Consider the following 22,103-nt stretch of genomic DNA (forward strand, 5'->3'; position numbering starts at 1 on the left):
CTGTAGTGAAGGTGATCCCCTGCGCTACACACTACATTACAGTACCCTCTGTATGCACCGTCTCCCCCCTCCCCCGGTGAAACGCACGCCACGCTCCAAGCTGCATCCAATCAGAGCTGCAGCAGTGAGCACGTCATCCTCTTCTTCCCCAATGATTTGCTTATTGAATAAAGGTACATTTTTTTGTTCACATTTACCTGTTTATTAAAATTGCTGTCAATGTTCATTAAAATAAGCCCTCCCCTGAAAATAAGCCCTCTGGTGTTTTTCTGTCCAAAAAATTAATAAGACAGTGTCTTATTATTGGGGAAACACAGTATTAAAGGTGTTGTAGATTATTAATATTTATAGAAAGATAATATTGCATATTTACTATTATTTTCCTACCTATAAATTAAAATTTTGCTTGTCTCATTGTAAATTCAGATTTTTATTTTTTCTAATCTCAGTAATCTCTTTTTTTTCCACAGTGTGCTTTACTATTTTAATTCTCCTGATGTGTTATTTTATATATTTATATGATACACCATTACTTTTGTCATAAAGAATATTTATACCTATATTCATGCTTATGTCTTCTTCCTTTTTCTTTCCCTCAAAGCAACTTCCCTCAACAACTTATTCTAGTGTTTAACAATGTCCTCTAGTCAGAAAGGTCTTCCTTTTCCCAGGTTTAAATTTACCTTATAATCAAGAGATAGTGTTTTTTGTTCCCTAGGCCTTTGATGCCTTCTCACAGCTCTCACAAGAATGTAAACAACTCTTTAAAAATTGCAAATATTAAATTATTTGTGCGATCTATCTGTATATTGTGGGGAATGGTAATTTACCCAGCAGTTAACCTCAGTTTCTTGGCATATAGGAATCAAACATTCAGATTTTTATTTAGGTAGTTAGAGAAATTATTATTTCGGTCTTCTTAGACCATCCTGAGGTCATTTTGAGTGCTTTGACATAACTTAGTGCCCTGATTACCTGAGGCAGTAAAGAGTTACCTGATCTACAAAGAGCTTTCTTCAAAACACACGCACTCACACACTCACACTCACTGTCTCTCTTCCCTTTCTCTCTCCTTCCCTCCATCTCTCCTCCTTTTTCTCCCCATTTCTCTCCCTCTCTCATTATCCTTATCCTGTTGTATATCAATCATGGAAGAGAGGGACTGTTTTATTTTTTCTTTGGCATCCCCATCATGGACAATTAGGTGGCACAGAGGATAGAGTACCAGGTTGGAGTCAGGAAGACTCATCTTCTTGAGTTCAAATCTGTTCTCAGACATTTATTAGCTGTATGACCCTGAGTAAGTCACTTAACCTTGTTTGCCTCAGTTTTCTCATCTCTGAAATGAGCTGGAGAAGGAAATGGCAAATGAGTATCTTTTCCAAGAAATCTTCAAATGAAGTTAGGATGAGTTGGATACTACTGAAAAAACTTAACAACAAATCCCCAGCACCTTGGATAGTACCTTGTACATATGAGGCATTTAAAGTCGAATTATTAAAGAGAATTGGGTGTGTTGATAAAAACCATCTAGTACTTCAATATTACTACTACTGGTGGTTTTTTACACAGTTATTCTTTACAACTATTTAAATTTTGTACCCACAGGGTTTGGAAATGAACAGTCACACATTCTTTCTCAATTCTCAGTCCTTGTATTTTTGGTAACCAGTAGAAGCTAATTTTATTAGATTATAAATTCTCTGCTTTTCCTAGGGTTATCTCAAAATTTTAGTGTGACTGAATTATGATTATTTTATTTTCCTTAACATGTTTATTTTTTTTCTTTGTTTGAAGGACATCTGTGTATACCTAAAAATTCTATCTGTAATTGGACCTTAGACAATGATTTACTACTCACTTCTGGGATTCCTATAATAGTCTGCAGATGCTTGGAGATGGGGCTGCATATAATTGGTTTGACAGTTTCTGATATAGCATCCACTGCACCAAATAAGGGTCTGTTTAATGTGACACTGGAAAAAGCAGGTATTGGACTTCTTGAACTTGACAATTCATCTCCAGAAGTGCTTATCCTGTTACCATTAAAGGTATGAGCTCATATTCACTTCTCTGAGAAAACTGCCTCACTCTGTGACTTAAAACAATTAATTTCTTTGAATCTCTGTTTCCCCATATGAAGGATAGTGACAGACCACTTTGCTTGATGATGAGATACTGAGATTAAAGACAGAGCATAGCTGCTCTCCTGTACCTCTGTTGCCCATCTTTCCTGTTGTTTCTTAGACTTGGAATGCAGCTGAATAGATTGAGTGTATGATGGAAAAGAGATTTCTGGACTTCAAGTCAGTGTCCTGGGCATCTGTGTTTTTTCATACTGATCTGACTGGGTCTAAAGCTTCTGTCTTCCTTTGGCTGTCAAAAAATAAACATCTGGTAACCCAAGGTTGATGTTTTATAATATAGCATGTAAAACAAATACCTACCCAGACATTTCAGCAGTACATAGTTTTAATTCCATCATATTTTTGTTTTAGTTCAGATTTTTTTTTTTAAAGAATAAATACTTGAAACTGCTTTTCTCTTTTAGTTGAAAAGAGAGTCAAGAATTTTTAAAAAAGGAAATTCAATTCTGTTTAATGCTAAGGATCAGTTTTGCACGTGTATGATTCATACAGATAATAGTTTGTAATCATAATTATTAGAAGATAGAACTGATATTAGGAGATAGAACTGATTATTGAAATCACGGTTTTTCCAACTTGAATTTTTAACTCTTAATTACCTTTTTTTCCCCAACAGCATATTTCAGAAAGTGTTAGAAACCTGATTTTAAGTTTTGGTGATGAAAAAATACAAACTCTTCCAATGTGGGGCAGCAGTAATAATAGGTAATGATTGATGATGATGATGATGATGATGTTACACACCTCTCACCCTATGTCTAAAGATGCAGTCCTGCATGGTGAAAGAGCACTGGCTTCAAAATCAAGAGACCTAGATTCTATCCCTATCTTTACCACTAGTTAGCAGGTTGACCTTAGAGAAATCTTTTCATCTCTCTGGGCCTTAGTCATTTTTTCCCTGTAAAATGAATGGATGTTAGGATAGGGCTGGACTAGATGATATGTAATGTTTCTTCTAGCTAAGGCAGGTAGGTGACAATGGCATATTCATTTAGTACAATGACATACATAAACAAGAGTATCTATGGGAATCTTACTTCGATTTGGATTCTATGCTAGACATCCTTCATGAGAGTGACAAATACAGTTGACAAGATGATCTGTCCGTCCTTTTTTTCTCTCTCCCTTCCTCCCCACTTGCTTGGTATTTATTATCAGAAGGGTTCAGGTTATTGTTGTTTTATTTCTGAAGGATTTTTGTGTGATTTTGGCATATGCATGAAGGATACCTTTTTGGAGGACAGCCTTTAAAGAAACATTTCACTCTCATAAATCAGTCTGTCAATAAACATTTAGTAAGTACCTATTATGTTCCAGGCACTGTGCTAAGCACCAGGGATACAAAGAAAGAAGACAATCTCTATTCTCTAGCCTAATGGGGGAGACAATCTATACAAGCAAGCTATATACAAGGCAAATTGGAAATAATGAACAAAGGGAGGGCATAGAGTTAAGGAAGATTGATAAAAACATCCTGCGGAAAAGGGATATTAGTTTGGGCTTGAAGGAAGCCAAGAAAACTAGAAAGTAGATATAAGGAGGGAGAGTCAATAGAAATGCCTGGAGATGAAATTAAGACTGGAAAGGTAGGGGAAGGGAAGTAGGTGAAGTGTTTTGAACACCCCACAGATTTTATATATGATCCTTGAGGTGACAGGGAATCATTGGAGTTCACTCCAATTGGAATAGTAGGACCTTGAAATTAGTAAATGTTTTAAGTGGGCAACAGAGAATAACCATGATGGAATTTTTGTATTCTTGGTACCTTTCAGTCAATTATATGACAATAAAGATATGATCTGCTATAGACATCATTCATGAAAACCTGCATGTTATTCTATTATACCTTTATTAAGGTATTTTTACTTTATACCTATATGGGCCATTCTCATAAAGATTCCGGAGAGACAGAAAGGCAGGTATGTGGGTAGACAGTAAATGATACATTTTAATCACCCTTTTTCAATAATGATGATGATTATGATTAATGTCCATGTTTTTCCCTCAAACGTTTGGTGATCTCCTCTTTTTTAGAATCCATCCCTTAACAATCTCAAAATTTTGTTGTCTCAAGCACTGACTTGCTCTATTTATACTTTGTTCAATTCAAATGTTCTTCCCATTTAAAGAAAAGTGTCATTTCTGCTTCCTCATGCAGCATACCAGGAACTGTGATCTCTGTGTCTAAATGTGGATGCTCTAATGTCATTAAGGGATAAGACTTATTTAAATTTTGACAGATCTTTTCATTTTGGGAGTATATTTATTGTCCTCCTTTCAATTTTATCCTTAAATTGACTCAAGATAATTTGGATTAATTGAATCTCTTTCCCAACTTTCTGTAAACTTGTTTTTCCTCCACTATTTCTTGAGGCAATAATGTTAGTAATCTTATACTGTCCTTCTCTGTAAGGCTCTACAGATGAATTTTTATTTTATATTAATGTTCTTGTCCTTGATTACCAATTTAAGGACATCAAATGATTGCTTAATAAGGTGCTTCTTCATTTTTTCTCCTTGTGGAAGAAGTGATTTTATATAAGTAAAATTTCTTGAGGAATTTATTATCTATGTTGATATCTGTTCTTTTATTCAGTTCTCATTTTTAAATATCATCAGTGTGTTTAAATAGTTAAGGTTAGAGTTAGATACTATTTTCTCATTTTTAGTCTTTTTATTTGATTTCTATTTATTTTTGTTTCTTTGATCTTTGCTGTTGCAAGCTCATGATCTGTACATAGATTATACATAGAAAGCTAATTCAAAAGTTACCACACTGGTAATCAGTCACTTACCAACTGTTAAAATATAATCGATTCATGTTTCATGATGTTACCTGGTGTTAATCTCCTAACTCTCTTCTTAATTATTTTTTTTTACAATATGTATAGATATAGCTATATAGGTAGATACTTTTGAGTTCTTCATATAGTCCAGCACTTAGCATAGTGCTTGGCACATAGCAGGTACTTAATAAATATTTATTGATTGAATGACAATCTATAAGCCTTTAAACTCATTTGTTTCCAACTCTGGAAGCATATTACATTACCTGCATAAAGCACCAAACTAAAGGCCAAAATATTGAGACTTGGCATCATATTTGGCACATCAGCACTCTATATTTCTATATAATTTCTAAATCTTATTATTATTTTAAGATTTGTAAAGCACTTTCCTTATAACTCTGTGATACAAGTAGTTCAGTGTATCCCCATTTTACAAATAAGGAGACAGGGACTCTGAGGAGGTGGGTGGAATGTTTGTGGTCCCACAGTTGGAAGTATCAAAGTCAAGATTTAAAAGCAGACCTCCTGACTCCAAGTCCAAATGTCTCCTATCATTTCAAGTATGTATGGAATAATTTTGCATATACATACATACACACATACATATATACATACACACACATACACCCCTATTTGTGTCTAATGGTAGCCATCTCTGGGGAGGGGAAGGGAGGGAACAAAAAAAGAAAAAAGGAAATTTACGCAATAATTTTGTTGTATATTTGAAAGGAATAGCGAGTTATGCATAGTAGATTTGTAGTTTCATGTACAATTACCTTTTTATTGTACCGTACTATGGAAATGCTTGTTTTATTTCATAAATTAAAAAAAAACAAATCTTTGCTCTTGCACTTTATTTTACAACACACCTCCTTCATATTAACCATATGAGGCAGACAGTAAAAATATTACTCTACTTGATTGAATTCAAGAAATATTTATTCAGTACCTGCTAAATCAAGGCGCTGTGGTAGATACTGGCAATACAAAAACAAAAATGAAAGAATCATCCCCACCCCAATGAGCTTATGTTCTACTAGGAGGCTATGGCATGGATATGAATACAGTGAAAACTGTTATAAAAAAAAATAAACAAAACCAAAACACCAGAAAACTGACTCCTGAGAAAGCTCTAACAACTGGGGGAATCACAGAAGGCTTCACAGAGTGGGTGGGTGGTGTCTTCCTTAGTTGGGCATTGAAATAAGACAAAATTTCTGAAGTGGTGGCTATGGAGAAGAAATGCATTTTAGGCATGAATGAATAGCTTGTATGAAGGGATGGAAGGGAGAGATAAAATGTTAAATTTGGGAAAAGACTAGTAGTCTAGCCTGGCTAGAATTTAGAGTTTAAGAAAGGGAGTAGTATGAAATAAGACTGGAAAGTTGGCTGTGAGCCAGATTGTAGAGTATTTAAATGTCAGAATAGGCTATTTGTGTTTGTCCTGTAGCCATGGGGAACCAATGCAGGTTTTTAAGTGGAAGAGTGATATAGCCAGAACTGTTATCTATGAACTATTATTTTGGCAGATTTATGGAGGAAGAATGGAAGAAGAGAGCCCTGAGGCAGGGAGCTGTAATAAAAATAAATAAATAATAATAAATAAATAAAATAATAAAACTGTAAAAGACTGTAATAGTACTCTAGGAAAAAGGCATGTCAGGCCTGATGTAGTGATGATTGTGTGAGAGGAGAGAAAGGGACATGTATTAAAGATATTGTGGAGGTAGAATCAATGACAATCACTGAATGGATATGAAGGGCAAGGGAGAAGGGGGAGGAAGTCTTTGAGATTATGAACCTGGGTGATTGAAAGGATAGTGGTGTCCTCAACAGAAATGACAGTTTGGAGGGAGAATGTATGGAGAGGGGAAAGACTAAGTTCTGTCGTGGATATGTTGAGTTTTTGATCACAGAACTTCCAAGTGGGAAAGAAGCTTTGGAGAAGATTCAACTTGAAAGAACAAGCTAGGCCAATTCATACCTGAAGAAGAAACCCCCCTTCAATATGCCTGATAGATGTTTTTCCAATCTGTACTTCAAAGATCTCCTCTTACTGGGAAGTATACCTTTTGAGGTGATACTTCCTATTAGATTTTTAAGTAACTATAGATATTTGAAAGATTTCCCTCACCTTAAGCCTAGATTACAACTTTTATTCTTCTGCCCCTCATTTCTAGTTCTGCCCTCTCTGGCCAAGCAGAACAAGTCTAATCCTTTTTGCAAATGAAAGTTCATTAACTACTTGAAGATAAATATTATGTATCCCCTAATTTTTCTTTTTGCTGATGGATTCACAGACCTTTCAACCAATCCTAATATGCCACCATTTTAAAGATGTTCCACATGCTGATTTTCTTTCCCTGGATAGGTTGCAGAATATATTAATGTCCTTCCTAAAACGTATTGTCCAGAAGTGAATGTGCAGGGCTGGAGGACTGCCACCTCTCTAGATGTAATGTGGTGCTAAGTCTAGAGTGTCAAATTAAAAGTTAAGGAGTCCTGGTTCAAATCCTACCTTTTAACATCTACTTGTTGTGTAAGCCTTTGTAAGTCATTTCATTTCTCTGATCCTTGTTATTTTAATCCTTAAAATGGGGATAATGATGCACCTACTTTTCTGGACTAGGGAGAGGCTCAAATGAGATCATGTATGTAAATCAATTTGTTAATTTTAAAGCACCTGAAAAGCATCTGTTGTTATGGTTATCTCCATTTTCCAGATACGCTCAACATGAGCATCTACCTTACCTGGAAAGGCAGGTAGGTGGGCAGAAATAATTACGCAGCATGCAGTCTCTTCATATACCACCAGGTGGCAGCTGGAGCTCAAGCACCCAGGCCCTCTTTAGTATGTTTTGCCCTTGTGTAAGCAGTTAACAGACCTATTTGTATTAATTTCAGGTCCTAGACTCTGAATGCTTTATGCATCAACCCAGATTATTTTCTCATTCCATTTAATCTAAGGTGGTTTAAATATGATCATTAATAATTCACAAGTTTACCAAAATGACAGTCCCAAAGCCATCAAGATTCTTGTTACTTTTTCAGTTTTGTATGTGACCCAAAGACCACATATTTACTTTGTAGATTATAGTACATTCAATGAATGAAAATGAAAACAAATCTACAGCACTAAATGTCCCAAGTGGTTGGCAACACTCTTCTTCTAAAGAGGAAGTTAGGTTTTAAAATGGATAGAATGTTGGACTTGTAGTCAGATATTTCTGGGTACTTATCTCGCCTCAGACACTTACCAGCTGTATGACTCTGGGAAAGTCATTTAACCTCTTGGAACCTTAGTTTTCTTAACTATAAAAATAAAGGGATTGGGGCGGCCAGGGTGGCTCAGTGAGTAAGAGCACTGGCCCCAGTGTTGGGATGACCTGGGGATTGAATCTGGACTCAGATACTTAGCACCACACCCAGAAATAACTGGTCGTGTAACCTTGAGCAAGTTACTTAACCCCAATTGCTTTAAAAAAAAATAAGGGGATTGTATTCAATGGCCTCTGATGCTCCCCTTCAGTCTAAATCTGTGATCCTATGATCTTTTGAGTCTAAAATCTCAAATGCCTGATGGTTATGGCCACTCATGTTAAGATATAAGTTCTCAACTTTATTTTCACAAAGGAAACAGATGTGGTCTAAACACATTTATAAAGGGAAGCCATCAAGCCTTGTTCCAGTCTCAAATACAATGAGAAGAGAAAAGAAAAAGCCTCATTATAAAGTAGAGATCCCCCACCTTTACCCCTGTGGGGCTAGAACTTGATTTCTTGTCAATGATTAGGCAAAACCTGAAGTCTGATAGTAACTGAGAGCGTCTCTCCAATATCACCAATACCAACATGTGCCATCTCTAGACTAAGTTCAGAGTCCCCATGAAGTTAAGCTACAATTATATCTTTTTCTCCATAAACAGATGGTCATGGTTTTACAACAGTTTGAATTCTGCCAATTCAGACCTAAGGATACATAGAAGCAAGAAAGGGAAAAGGAAAGGGTATGAAAGAAGGGAAGATGGGACCAAAGTGCTGTGTCATCCTTAAATTCTTACCACAACTTCATGTGCTATTGTGACCCTCTCACTTGGTTATTTATTTACAATGTGCAACTTTTCCCACCTCTGTTTCTGTTTCATCATCACCTAACAAAAACAAAGGGGAAAACACCTGCACCTTGCCACACCCAAGTATTATGCAGAAAAGAAAGAGAGGATCATAAAATTTAAATGATTTGCCCTTGATCCCATGACTATTAAGTATCAGAGACAGGAATTAAACCAAGAGTATCTGACCTCCACATTCCACGTCACAGATATTGTATGTTTTCAAAGACAGCAAATGTTGTCCCAAATATTCTCATTCTCAATATGTAGGATTTATTGGGTGCATTGCAGATGCTTTCAAGTTTATATTAAAGAAAGATACAAATTGAAATCTCAAAGAGCTTTCTGTTTTCAGAGTAGAATTAAATTTTTTCAGTTTCATTGGAAATAGATTTGAAACAATATCATCTGAAAATCTCAAAATTAATTATAAATCAACTTTGATTTTTAATTTCATGTTACTATAAATCATAGTCATTCATGTGTTGAAATCTATGAAATCTGCCATATTTCTAAACAACAGCATCAAACCTTAGACTCTTTCATGCAAGAATCATTTAGCAATTTGAGCACATATAGCTCAAATGCATTTTTCCTTCTATTCAGGTAAAGCAGGTGTGTGTGGGGGGAATACACTTTTTTCTTTGTTGCTCATTCTTGTGGTTCTATCCATTATTTCACCACTGTAGACCTGCATTCCCTTTTCTATCAGTCTTCAGAGCCTAACAGAACTGTTAATCACCATAGTCTTTGTGGGTTGTTTTAAACAATATGGTCAGTGTCAACATCCTTTCTTAGCTGACTGATGTACTATTTGAACAGAAATGCAGGTGAAGATGTAGCAAATTCAACTGTCAATCATAATATAATGTTGAAGTGAGAGCAGTGGTCTTATTTAGTTTGTTAGGCATTAGCATGAAAGCAAAGACTGAGTCTGAGTTCAGTTTTTTTATTTTATCTTGCTTGGAAAGAGCTTTGCCCAAAGTAGATGTGTAGTGAAAATTTACTTGATTTAACCCATATTTTCTAAATGTTGCAGTCAACTATCATGTTGTGAGAAGGGCTTATCTCTCTAGCTATTCATCAGTTCCATTTCCTTTTTTAAATTATAAAATGGTGGAAAGACATCTATACAAATTCATTCTCAATAGGATTTTCACTTTTCACTTTCCCCATTTTGTTCCGCTCACCCCTAAAATGGAATGATGTCCTACCTATGGCAGCAAAGAGGAGAAAACTCTTCTGTAGTTATTCTCCTCTTTGTAGTTACTCCAGGAGGGGGCAGAAAAGTCATCCCAAGGTCATGAAAGCCACTGAAGGTTTTCCCTCTGAATTTCTGAGAGTTTGACTTCTGAATTCAGCTGATTTCTAGGTTGTACAAGGCATTCAGTGTTTAACAGAGGTGCTGGACTTTGTTCCTCAATTAAATAGGGGGAGTCACTGGAGTTTATTGAGCAGGGATGCCACATGGTGAGACTGGGATTTTTGGAAAATCACTTTGGCAGCTCTGTAGAGGATAAAATGGAGTAGGAAGAGACGATGCAGAGAGTCTAATTAGGAGGTTTTTTCAATATGACAGGTAAGAGGTGATTAGAGCCTGACATGATCTAGAGTAAGATTAGATAAAAGGGAACAGATTCATGAGTTATTGAAGAAGTAGTATAGATAAGACTTGGAAACTGATTCTATGTATTGGATAAGAGAACCCTTTTCATTTGGTTCATGAAGCATAAAATAGCTAACACATTTAGTATTTTAAAGTTTGCCAACAACTTATATGCATTATCTCACTTGGTTCTGCCAACAACCCTATGAGTTAAGTGTTATTTATTCTCTTAATTTTAAAGATGAGGAAATAAGCTCAAAGAGATCAAGTTATTTGGTCGGTGTGATACAGCTGTTAAGTATCAAAGAAAAGAATCCAATCCATCCAAAAGACTCTTCCTAACTCCAATTTAATAAACTCTCCACTATGCCATACTACTCATGTTCATAGCTGTAGCATATGGTAACAAGCTAGAAAAATTGGTCCTTTTGCATATGTTATATTAAGGCAATAGTATCATAATAAGTACTCATCATGTAGATCATGCTTAAATGAACCATCAACAGAGACAGCATGGTATGGTGGAAATAGTACTATATCCGGAATAAGGAAAGATTGAGTGGGAAGAGGTCCAGATCATACCTCTGACAATTAGCTGTATAACCTTAGACAGTTCATCTAATCTCTTGGAGCTTCAATTTCCTTATCTATGAAATAAGTGGATTGAGCTAGATGACGTCTGCTGTCCTTTCAGTCTCTAATTCTTCGAATCCTTGATCCTGTGAAACTCTTTGAGCCTCAGTTTCTTCACCTGTAAAATGTGGAAAATGGTTCATTTAATGCCTAATTCACAAGGTTGGGAGACTATCAAACAAGACAAAATGTGTAAAGCTCTCCATGATTCTTAAAGCACTAAGGCAGCATCAGTTAGTACTAACTTTCCAAAATGTTCCTTTTCCTGGGTGGTGTTTGAAAATACCCCAAATAATGTTTTTTTTTCAAAAGTTAACATATAGGAGAATAAATTCTGCATTCCTGTTATATGTTGGAACAGAATTGTCTACAATTGGATTAGTAATCAGTTTAGTAATTCTTTCAACATATAGTCCAGTGGAATTCATTTCCAATTCTGGTACTCACTTGGGATCAAAGGGAATGTAACTAGAAACTCTCATTATGAATAAATGGCGCCACAGGAGCAAATGCAGAATGGCAATTAGCTTATTTTGTTTAATCATCAGAATCAATGTCTGTCTTGGGCACAGACTTCAATAAACTTTGTTAAATATCCTCCATCCTATCTATAAATTTGCCATTAAGATACATACTCCAGCTGCAGTCTCATCTCCCCTGGCTCCCAAGTACATTACATCTCATTATATCAGAGCCTAGGACTAGTGTTTCCGTGAGAGTTCAAGAACTCCCTAGAGGCAAGAGGGATTACATGACTCTTTCAATGTCCCCAAATGAAGGGCTTGACATTGGTAGGCTAGTACTCTGTGAACTGTCAGACGTTTCTTTTTTCTTAGCATTTGGAAGACCACATCAACCTTCCTTTATAACTTGGAATACTTGGAACCAATAAGTAGCACCAGCTTCACTTACCAGTAGAGGTAGACTGATAGGAAAGAAAATGTTTGATTAGCTAGAGTTTGGCATCATATATATTCCGCTAGATTCTGACAATGTTTCTAGGAGGTATCTGGGAGACAATCCACAAGTATTTGTATACTAATATTTTACTATCCTTATCCGATCTGAACATTTATGAATATGGAATGTAATAAATAACAACAACAAAACTTGACCGCAGTGGAAGAAATTTTTCTTTACATCCTTGATATCTTAAAGAGATTCATCTCTAGGATGATAATCTCTGATTACATTGGAAAGTTTGCAGTTTATGGTTTAGCTTTCATTTGAAGCAGTGGGATATATAATCAAGTAATATAAACTCCTGATAGTCATCATACCAGAAACTCTGATTAAAATAAATCCATTATCTTTGGGATATCCAATCAATTTAACTGTTTTTTTTTTTAAAGCAATCAGGGTTAAGTAACTTGCTCAAGGTTACATGGCCAGTTATTTCTGGGTGTGGTACTGAGTATCTGAGCTCGGATTTGATCCAGGTCATCCCACTGGAGCCAGTGCTCTTACTCGCTGAGCCACCTGGCCGCCCCTAAGCAATTGGGGTTAAGTAACTTGCTCAAGGTTACATGGCCAGGTGTTTCTGGGCAGGTGCTAAGTGTCTGAGCCCGGGATTCGATCTCCAGGTCTTCTCAACACTGGAGCCGGTGATCTTACTTGCTGTGCTACCTAGCCGCCCCTCAAGCATTATTCTTAAGGAAAGTTGAATTTTCATTTTCAAATTTACATCTGACTCAATAGGCCTCTCATTATTGATCATTACTTTCAATTTTTTTTTTCTGTAAGACTCTTGGTTTATGGATAGTTTTTTCAATGTTTAAAATATCTCAATAATTATATCTACACTTTAATATTTTAAGGAGCCATGATTTCATCAGCATGAATACTACTTCTATTGGCATGTATCACAATCCTTCCATTCCTTAGGAGATGATTTTAGCGAACTGCTGTGACTGAAAAACAGTACATCATTTTGTGGCTAACATTCTGGTAATGAGCCTCTGGAACTAGATAGGCTAGTCTTTGGAAGTCAGATATCCAGCCTAGCACTGGAACTATTCTCACAGCTTTTCTCTTGGTAGGGTCTGCCAGAGACTGGCATAGTGATCTCCAGATCAGAATCAAGCTTTGGGTTGGAATTTATGGGAGGTTGATAATTATTTAAATTATTAATGATATATCTTGCTTTACCTGGTGGTGAGAAATTTTATTTGTCCTTTCATTTTTTTTTCCTATAGGTCTATCAACATCACATTTAGTGTTCCTAGAATATGTGATCTCTCTGTGTCAGTATCCAATCCCCACAACCACATCCTCTTGGTTCAATGTCTTCCTGGGCACATCAGAGTTGGAGGTTCAAATATTGATGGGAAACCTGTTTTTCCACTTAGAATGAGCCACACTGGCCATTGGTTGCCTGAGAACAACAGATATTTCTCTCAGGAGCTGGGATTTGGAGTTCAAACTTCTTCAGACAATATCACTTCTCTGGTGTTTGATTTTGGGGATGGTGCAGTATTTCAAGTCAGCACCAAAGAAGGATCTGATGAAGTAGAAATCATTACTTATCACCAATATAGAAAAGGTATGATGCACCTTTATAACTATCAGAAAACGGAAAGAGAATAAGTTTATAAAACATAGAATAATTAATGCTTGAAGATAGAGGGTATAGACATGGAAGGAGAAAAGAAACCTTTGTGTGTTCCCTGCCCATCATTTATATTTTTCAGGCTTTACTTCCCTGCTAGAGAGCCCTCATTTAAGATAGAAAATGGGAGACTATATTAGATCTTCTTCTCTTTCCCTTATTATCTCACTTGGTAATCTCATTAGCTTCCATGTGTTCCATATTGGCTCTATACAGATGGTTTCAATAGCTGAATATCCAGCCCTAACCTCTTTCTTGAGGTATAGCCACACATATCACCAGCTATTTCTTGGACATCTAGAACTAGATCTCAAATTCAGCATGTTCAAGATAAAACTCATTATCTTTTTCTTCCAAATCCTCCTCTCTTCATGATCTCTTTATTATTCTTAAGGGCAACACTATCTTTTCTGTTCCTAATCTCACGATTTTGGCACCATCCTAGATCCCTCACTCTCATTCACCCTATAGATACAACCTGTTTCCAGATCTTGGAGTTTTTACCTTTGAAACATCTCTAGTATACATCCAGTTCTCTCTACTTACCACCATCATTCAATAAGTATTAAGTACCTACTATGTGCCAAGCATTGTGCTAAGTGCTAGGCATACAAAAAGAGGCAACAGATAGTCCTTGCCCTCACCTCCACTGTGTGGTTTCCCTCACTCCCTTCAAAACGACTCTATTCACAACTTTTGCCACTTTACTTCTCCTCCCCCCAAACCTGACAGATTATCTTCCCTTTACTCTACATAGCTTATATCTACCTAATTGTTTATATATTGTCTCCTCCATTAGAATATGAGTTCCTTGAGGTCAGGAATGGTATTTATCTTTCTTTGTATCCCCAGAGCTTAGTACAAGTGCCTGGTATATACTTAATACTTATTAAATGCTGTTGACTGCATGAATGACTTTAAATATTAATTCATGATTTGTTTTTGCATTCCGCATTTTAAAACAAGACTCAAATATATATCATGTTCAAATAAGTTGTCTTGCAGTAATATCTAGTTGTATTTTTGCCCCATGTCTTCTGAATTTAATCCATTTTGTAAAGTTTATTTTGAAGTTAGAATGATAACTTTAGGGAAAAGTTGGAATGATAAATATTTACCATTTAAGTGGTACAGCAGCGTTTAATCCTTTTAGCCCAACAACGCTGCAGTTTTGGGGAAAACTCTATGTTGCTTGTGTCGTCATTTGCCCTGCCATCAGTATGTGAAATGATATATGCATCCACACTGTTGGGACAGATTTTTTCCCCCACTCTTTTGCTCACTCTAAGTTTCCCTAAATCCTCTTGTAAAACATTCAGTGTCAGTACTTTTTCACATGCACATGCATGTACAAACATTTTTGGTCATTCAGAATATCTATTATCTTCTTCATTTTATTCCCTGACAACCTGTCCTATGATCACATGCCTCCCATCTCATCCTGATGGGAAGTCAGAGACTGAGAGGAGGCAAATTTACTCAATGCTAAAGAGATGGCTGATTTCAGCTTGAATGACTTCTCCAAATCCTTCTCTGTACATATTGAATGTAAAATATTTTCTTTAAATATTCTCTTAAAAATGTTTTATTACAAATTAAATTATCCTGTGGAAGACATTTTATTTTAGATTCTCCTATTTATCAATGTCTAATCATAGTACTATAAAAGCTATTTCATCTTTAAGTATTTATATATATTTTAAAGTCATGCTTGTATTTTAATGTTTACTTGATATTTAATAAATTTTTATTTAATATTCATTAATATTTAATAAACTATGCAATGTTATCCTTTTTCCTCAGAGGGCATATATATGATCAAAGTGATTCTTTTCAATGAGTTTCATGGAAATGAAAAGGAATTAGGACCATATTATGTAGAAATATCTCAAGAAGATTTGGAGGTATTTATGAATTCTAGCAGTGTCCATAAAGATGAAGTTCTGCTTTTTGCCAGCTCCTTCCAAAGAAGGACAGCTGGAGTATATAGCAGAAGTATGAGTGATTATACCACCTCTGTAAATAAAGGCAAGTACCTCATTTAACTTTAATTTATATCATTCAAATTCCTGTTAACTATAAGTGGGATTTCTTTTTATAAATGTAGGCTATTATGTTTTGGGTGCCTACCTCCTTCTATGAATTTCATCATAGCATTTATTCTTAGCCTGTTTCCAATGTACTTTCAACATTCACTAACTATAGATGCAGAAATAGAGAAATCATAGAATGTAGAAATGGTGGGAACTTAGAGATTCTTTAGTCCAAGACTTTTTCACAGATGAAGAAACTGAGGGACAGAGAAATGAAGTGAGCTGCCCAGGGTCATCCTGGAAGTAGCACAGCCAAGATCTGAACCAGGCTTTGGACGGCAAATCAGTGCCTTTCCCATTTAGTGCTGCTTAGAATGTATCCAGACTATCTGAAAGTTACCATGCATGGCACCAGGAAATGGCTGGGATGTGTCTTTTAATGATCATCACAACCTAGTGAGAGAAAAATACTTTCAAACTAATTGGTTCCTACAATTTTATTGACTTCTTTAGCTTCTGAATTAAAGAATTCTCTTCAAATTAAAACTATCATCCTCACTCCAAGAATTTAAATTTTGTTCAAAATTAACGAGAGCAACCTGAATACTGTTTTGTTAATGAGTGACTACCTCATCACTAGGGCAGCCAGGTGGCAGGGTGGAAAGAATGCTGGGCCTGGAGTCAGGAAAACTTGAATTCAAATCCAGCCTCAGGCACTTAACCTAGCTGTATGACCCTGGGCAACTCACTTAATCCTGTTTGCCTCAGTTCCCTCATCGATGAAATGAAGTGGGGAAAGCAATGGCAAACCACTCCAGGATCCTTCTTAAGGAAATTTCAAAAGGGGTCACAAAGATTTGGACGTAATTGAAAAACAACTTAACAAGAACACCTCATTCTTATTTGGGAGATAGTTCTCTCTTGTAAAGAAATGGATCAGTTTCACATTTATTCACATGAAGATAAATAAGAATCATAATGTACCAGTGAGAGAAGGGAACAGGCACAGTAGATAAACTGTTACACTTCTTAAAGTCAGGGAGATGTGGGTTCAGTTCACCACCAATACTAAATAGCTACATGACCATAGGCAAGTCACAACCTCTATGGGCCTCAGGCAAAGCTCTGAGACAAAATTATAGAGAGTTGATGAGTTCTCACACAGATGAAATCACAGATCCTAGGTACATTGATATAATGTACTATGCTTAGTTTTATTGCCATTTTTGAGAAAATGAAAAAAGCATAATTAAAGATGACCCTTGATAAGCGGTATAAAAAGAGAGTGTGTGATATGGTGCATAGAGTAGGAATTTTTAAACCAAAGCAATTTTTTTGTTTTTTGTTTTTGCTTTTTGGAGGGCAATTGGGGTTAAGTGACTTGCCCAAAGTCACATGGCTAGTAAGTGTGTCAAGTGTCTGAGGCTTGAAATCAGGTCCTCCTGACTCCAGGGTCAGTGCTCTATTCACTGCACCACCTAGCCGCCCCAAGCCAAAATATTAGAACTAAATAGTAATATTATGTTTTAAAATAATTTTCATCATTAACCAACATTAACCATGACTAAAATGAAAAAACCTCTTAAAGGACAAGAGGTTTGAAAAAAATTTAACTAAGAGGAAATTTGTGACTAAATTCAGTCCTGAATTTCTGCATATTCCATCTTCCTTTTTGAATTTTTTCTAAGTATTAGGGGAGTCAAGTGGAAAAGTATAAGTATTTGTTAATGGTATTCCCTGAGACTAGAGAATTGAGACTGTAGTTATGTTTGTTTATTTTTTACATAATATATGACATTTTATTTTCCATATTTAGGATCAATTGTTACGCATAAATTTTCATCTGCTTCTTCATATAATGTGTTCCTAATGGTCCCAGATAGAGCAAGTGGTTGCCAAGACTGGGCCGGTGTGAATGTTCAGTATCAAATGCAAGGTGAGTGATGTCCACAATCCCGAACTTCACAAAATCTTTTCTGCATAGTTTTTCTCAGCTAGTGCAGGTCTTAGAAAAACATAGATCTTCTCTCTGCATTTCTTCAAGTTTGTTACCTGTTTTTTGGTTTCATTTATCTTTAGTTATCTCATGAAAAATGGGTTTACATTCCTCCTTTTTTTTTAGACCATGTGCATACTGGTCCAGAGTGCAAGTTGTTTAAGGTTTGAAGAGGCTCAATGAAGTCAATTAAAAAAAAAAAGGCAGTCTTCCTTGGTAATGGGACTGTTCCATTCCTTCATTTTCCCCTTACCACTGCCATCCCTCCTTGTAGCAAGCTACCACTCTATTGTCACTCTCTCTAATTCCTCCTCTTACACTGAATGTTATAGGCTAAATGGATATTGACTCTAAACACTCCATAGATTTTGTTCCATGTTTGGAATGCATTCCCTTCTCACCTCCCCTTCTTAGTATCATATTGTAGACCTTTTCTGGTCTCCCCAGTTGTTAGTGCTTTTTAACTCTTTAAGTTATTTTGAATTTGTATATACTTTGTGTTTACTTTATCTCTGCATTTTATAATTTTGCCATCTCTATTCATTAGTACTTAATCTTCTTGACTTTGTAGAGACTCTTTTTCTTTTGATTATTTTTAATCCCCAGGGCCTAGTACAATGCTTTGTATGCATTAGGTAATTAATATATATTTGTTGAATTGACTGGAGAGAGCTGGTACAAGAACTTAACCATAGTTTACGGGTCTTGCAGAATAATTCTTTACCTTTTCCCTTTAAGGTTTTTTCAGATAAAAGACCCCAAATTAAAAAGGATTGGCCATGTCATTTTGTTGTTTATGATTGCAATGTCTGTTTGATTCAATCTAGGATCATATAATATTGTTTCCTATACATTATTGCCTATTTACATATATTGTTGCTAATTTTCTTGCACTCCCATCTTTACTTTAAAGGAGTCATTCATTTTGGTGCATGTATTAAAAAAATGGTAGTAACAACTCCTGAACTAACTCATTTATGTCCTTTTTCCTCTTTTTTCTCAAACATTTGTAACACTGATTCTTTTTCCTATAGCTGTTTCTATCTTTACAAATGGCACAGTGTTTGCCACTGATTCTGAGGTCACATTTTTTGTTCTTACAAACGAAACAAGTCCTCTTGAGTTTGTTTGGCATTTTGGAGATGGTTCATGGGAGAGAACAACTTCAAGAAGTGTTAAGAAAAGATACAGTGCTCCCAAGAGGTATGTAAAATTGGTCATAGGAGATTTCAACACTGTAGCCATTTTCAGTTTGTAGTGTATCGAGGTAGTTTTTATTCAATATGGAAATCATTTGGATTATTATGATGCTGTTAACTATACTTCAGCTCTTCCATGGCTGTGACTTCAGCGATGTGAGTGATCCCTCCAGCAGTGCTAATCACAACACATTCATGTCTTCTCATCATGGGTAATTCTTGTCCATGTTCTTCAATAAGTCTTCCGTCAAGGATATACCTAGTACTCTTAAGGCTTTCCTCTGGGTCTTATAACATTCTTAGAGAAAAAACAGTACGGTAATTGAGGCATCCATATATTACCCTCTATTTCTTACTACATGACCAGTCAACCTCCTTTTTCAATTACATATTTTCTTTTTTTTTCTTTTTGGAGGGGGGAAGGTAGGGCAATTGGGGTTAAGTAACTTGCCCAAGGTCACATGGCTAGTTTTGTGTTAAGTGTCTGAGGCCGGATTTGAACTCAGGTCCTCCTGACTCCAGGGCCAGTGCTCTGAAATATTCACTGTGCCACCTAGCCTCCCCTAATGACATATTTTCTCATCAATGTGTTTTATATCACTCTGCGTGAGCAATTCATTATTGGTGATATGCTATAGACTACTTATATGCAACAGGCACCTCTCTGTTGCCTTTTAAGTCATTCACTCCAGTGTCACCAGAAGAATCTTAGTGATTAAAATAAACTGTTTTTGTGTCAAGAAGCTAGTTTTTAATAGTGTGTACTGGGGAGGGAATTGGGCAATGGAACCCATAACAATTATAACCATTCACCAAACTGACAGAATGTTTTGGCTGCCCTAGGCCCAAATATAGATTCAGGTCCTTTGGGGTTAATTCCATCCTTCCAAAAGAACAAAAGATCTTTTTTTCCTTGCTGGAGTATTCTGAACACCCAAATTGAACTCCAAAATTGTCATTTATCTTTAAGTATCTTAGGATTAGAAATCCTCTGTGATTCAGACCTAACAAGGTTATACTAAATTTCATACATGTTTCTATTCTGGTCACTTGATTCTCCTCTCTGTGGCTTTTCCAACTTTTAGGTATCATGTGATAGTTAATGCTGCCAATCAGATCAGCTCTGTTGCCTCTGACATTCACATTATCAGAATAGAGAGGAAAATTGTTCCAAATCGGCTTGTGTCCAGCTCGTCAGCTCTGATAAATTCCAGTGTGAGTTTTGAGTGCAGAATCAACTTTGGTACAGATGTTACTTACTTGTGGAACTTTGGGGATGATACTATCCATCCTGGGAAGTGGACTGAGAGCCACATATATAAGAGGTAGGTTGAAGATAATTGTTCAGTTGGCAAAACTTTTTACAAACAGAATTGACTCCCTTGTTATCAGGCATCTGATGTTATTCACTTACTCATGAAATATTTTCTGAGTACCTTCTAAGTGTCCAGAATTATTCTGGGTGTCTTACTCTTATTTAACAAAAATTAAATACTAGTCATGGTTCCTGCTATAATGAACTCACAATTTGTTCAGAGAATCAAGAATGCTTAAAACAATGAAAAAGTCAGTAATAACCACACATGAGCACTCCACTCCACTACAATTTAGTGTTGATGAGTTACTAAACTGTGTGCCACATACAATTAAGAAAAATAAAAAGTAATAATATTAATATAGAACTCTGGTGTTATAAAGTATACATATTATCTTATTTGATACAATAATACTGTGGCATAGGTAAGTATAAATATTAATTTCATTTTAGTAAATGTTTATTAAGTGCCTGTTATGTATAAGGAATTGTGCTAGGCTATTGGGATATCAAGATGAAAAATGGCACAGTCCCTACTATGAAGAAATTTACCCGGGGGGGATGGAACACAAAAGATATATGGATATAAGAGATAAGGATATTTGGAATGTGATAAAAGTGGAGGAAATTTTCAGACAAAGAATATTAGAAAAACACTGATGAAAGAAATTGCTTTTTGGAAAGGAGAGAGGTGTGGCATGGTAGGGAAGCTAGAGAAAGTTTCCTAGAAGAGATGTCATCTGAACTTGGTCAGTGTGTATGTGTGTTAGAGGTGGGGAAATCATGAGAGAAAGAGCAGCCTGTGTGGAAAAGGATGGTCAGGGCTGTATTGGCTTCCTGAAGAAGCCAGGTTTGAATTGAGTACAAGAGTAAGAAAAGAGCATGACATAAAATGGAAGTTGTTCATGATAGAGTTGGGATTACAGAGGGCACAACAGCAAAAGGAGGGGAGCAGAACAGAAGACAGTGTAACATGCCTAATATCTCAGTTCTTCTAGTTGTGTGACTATGTTGTACTAAGCATCCCTTCTTTTTAGCTCAGCCCCAACCTACCTTGAAGCCAGTGAAATACCTTTGGAAGACAATTATCTAGTTTAAGAGAGAAGTCTATGACTGTGAAACCAGAATTTAAATTGTATTTCAGACCTCTGAGTTCATTGGAATAGTGAATCTCTCAAAACTTCTTTTACTGATCTAGATCAAAAGTAGTTTGTGACTTAGTCTTGAGGCAACAAGATGATAAGTGATTTGACCAAGAAGACACGGCTATTATGTGGTATAGACAGGGCATGAACTCATGCATTCCTAACCCAAAGGCTGTCATTCTGTCCACACTGTACCAGAATGCCTCTCTGACATGCTCTAATGACCTGAAGTAACTGGTCATATGTTATTATTGCAGTTAAGAAGAAAAATATAGATATGGTGTTTTAATGTTAACCAATTACTTTCCTCATACCAACCTTGTTAGATACAGATATTTGTTGTTGTTGTTCAGTGGTTTTTTAATGATATTGTCATTCTTTGTGACAGCATTTGGGGTTTTATTGGCAAAAATACTGGAGTGGTTTGCCATTTCCTTCTCCAACTCATTTTACAGATGAAGAAATGGAGGCAAACAGGTTGAAATGACTTGACTAGGGTCACATAGCTAGTAAGTGTCTGA

General features: G+C 36.0%; 1 protein-coding gene across 1 annotated transcript in view; it reads left to right on the forward strand.

The window, feature by feature from the left end:
* The first annotated feature begins 1,898 nt into the window (after positions 1-1,898).
* The window catches only part of PKD1L1 (polycystin 1 like 1, transient receptor potential channel interacting), a 133,118-nt gene continuing 112,913 nt past the window's right edge, over positions 1,899-22,103 (forward strand). Inside the window, exons 1-7 of the mRNA XM_069095386.1 lie at positions 1,899-2,051; positions 2,764-2,852; positions 13,482-13,828; positions 15,698-15,889; positions 17,744-17,863; positions 18,958-19,126; positions 20,208-20,447. Of these exons, the coding sequence (XP_068951487.1) occupies positions 1,899-2,051; positions 2,764-2,852; positions 13,482-13,828; positions 15,698-15,889; positions 17,744-17,863; positions 18,958-19,126; positions 20,208-20,447 (1,310 nt within the window). The remainder of the gene's footprint in view (positions 2,052-2,763; positions 2,853-13,481; positions 13,829-15,697; positions 15,890-17,743; positions 17,864-18,957; positions 19,127-20,207; positions 20,448-22,103) is intronic.

The sequence above is a fragment of the Petaurus breviceps genome, unplaced genomic scaffold, assembly GCF_028583685.1.
Source record: "Petaurus breviceps papuanus isolate PSGF00001 unplaced genomic scaffold, PetGlider_PUasm1.0 227, whole genome shotgun sequence".
Lineage (NCBI taxonomy): Eukaryota > Metazoa > Chordata > Mammalia > Diprotodontia > Petauridae > Petaurus > Petaurus breviceps.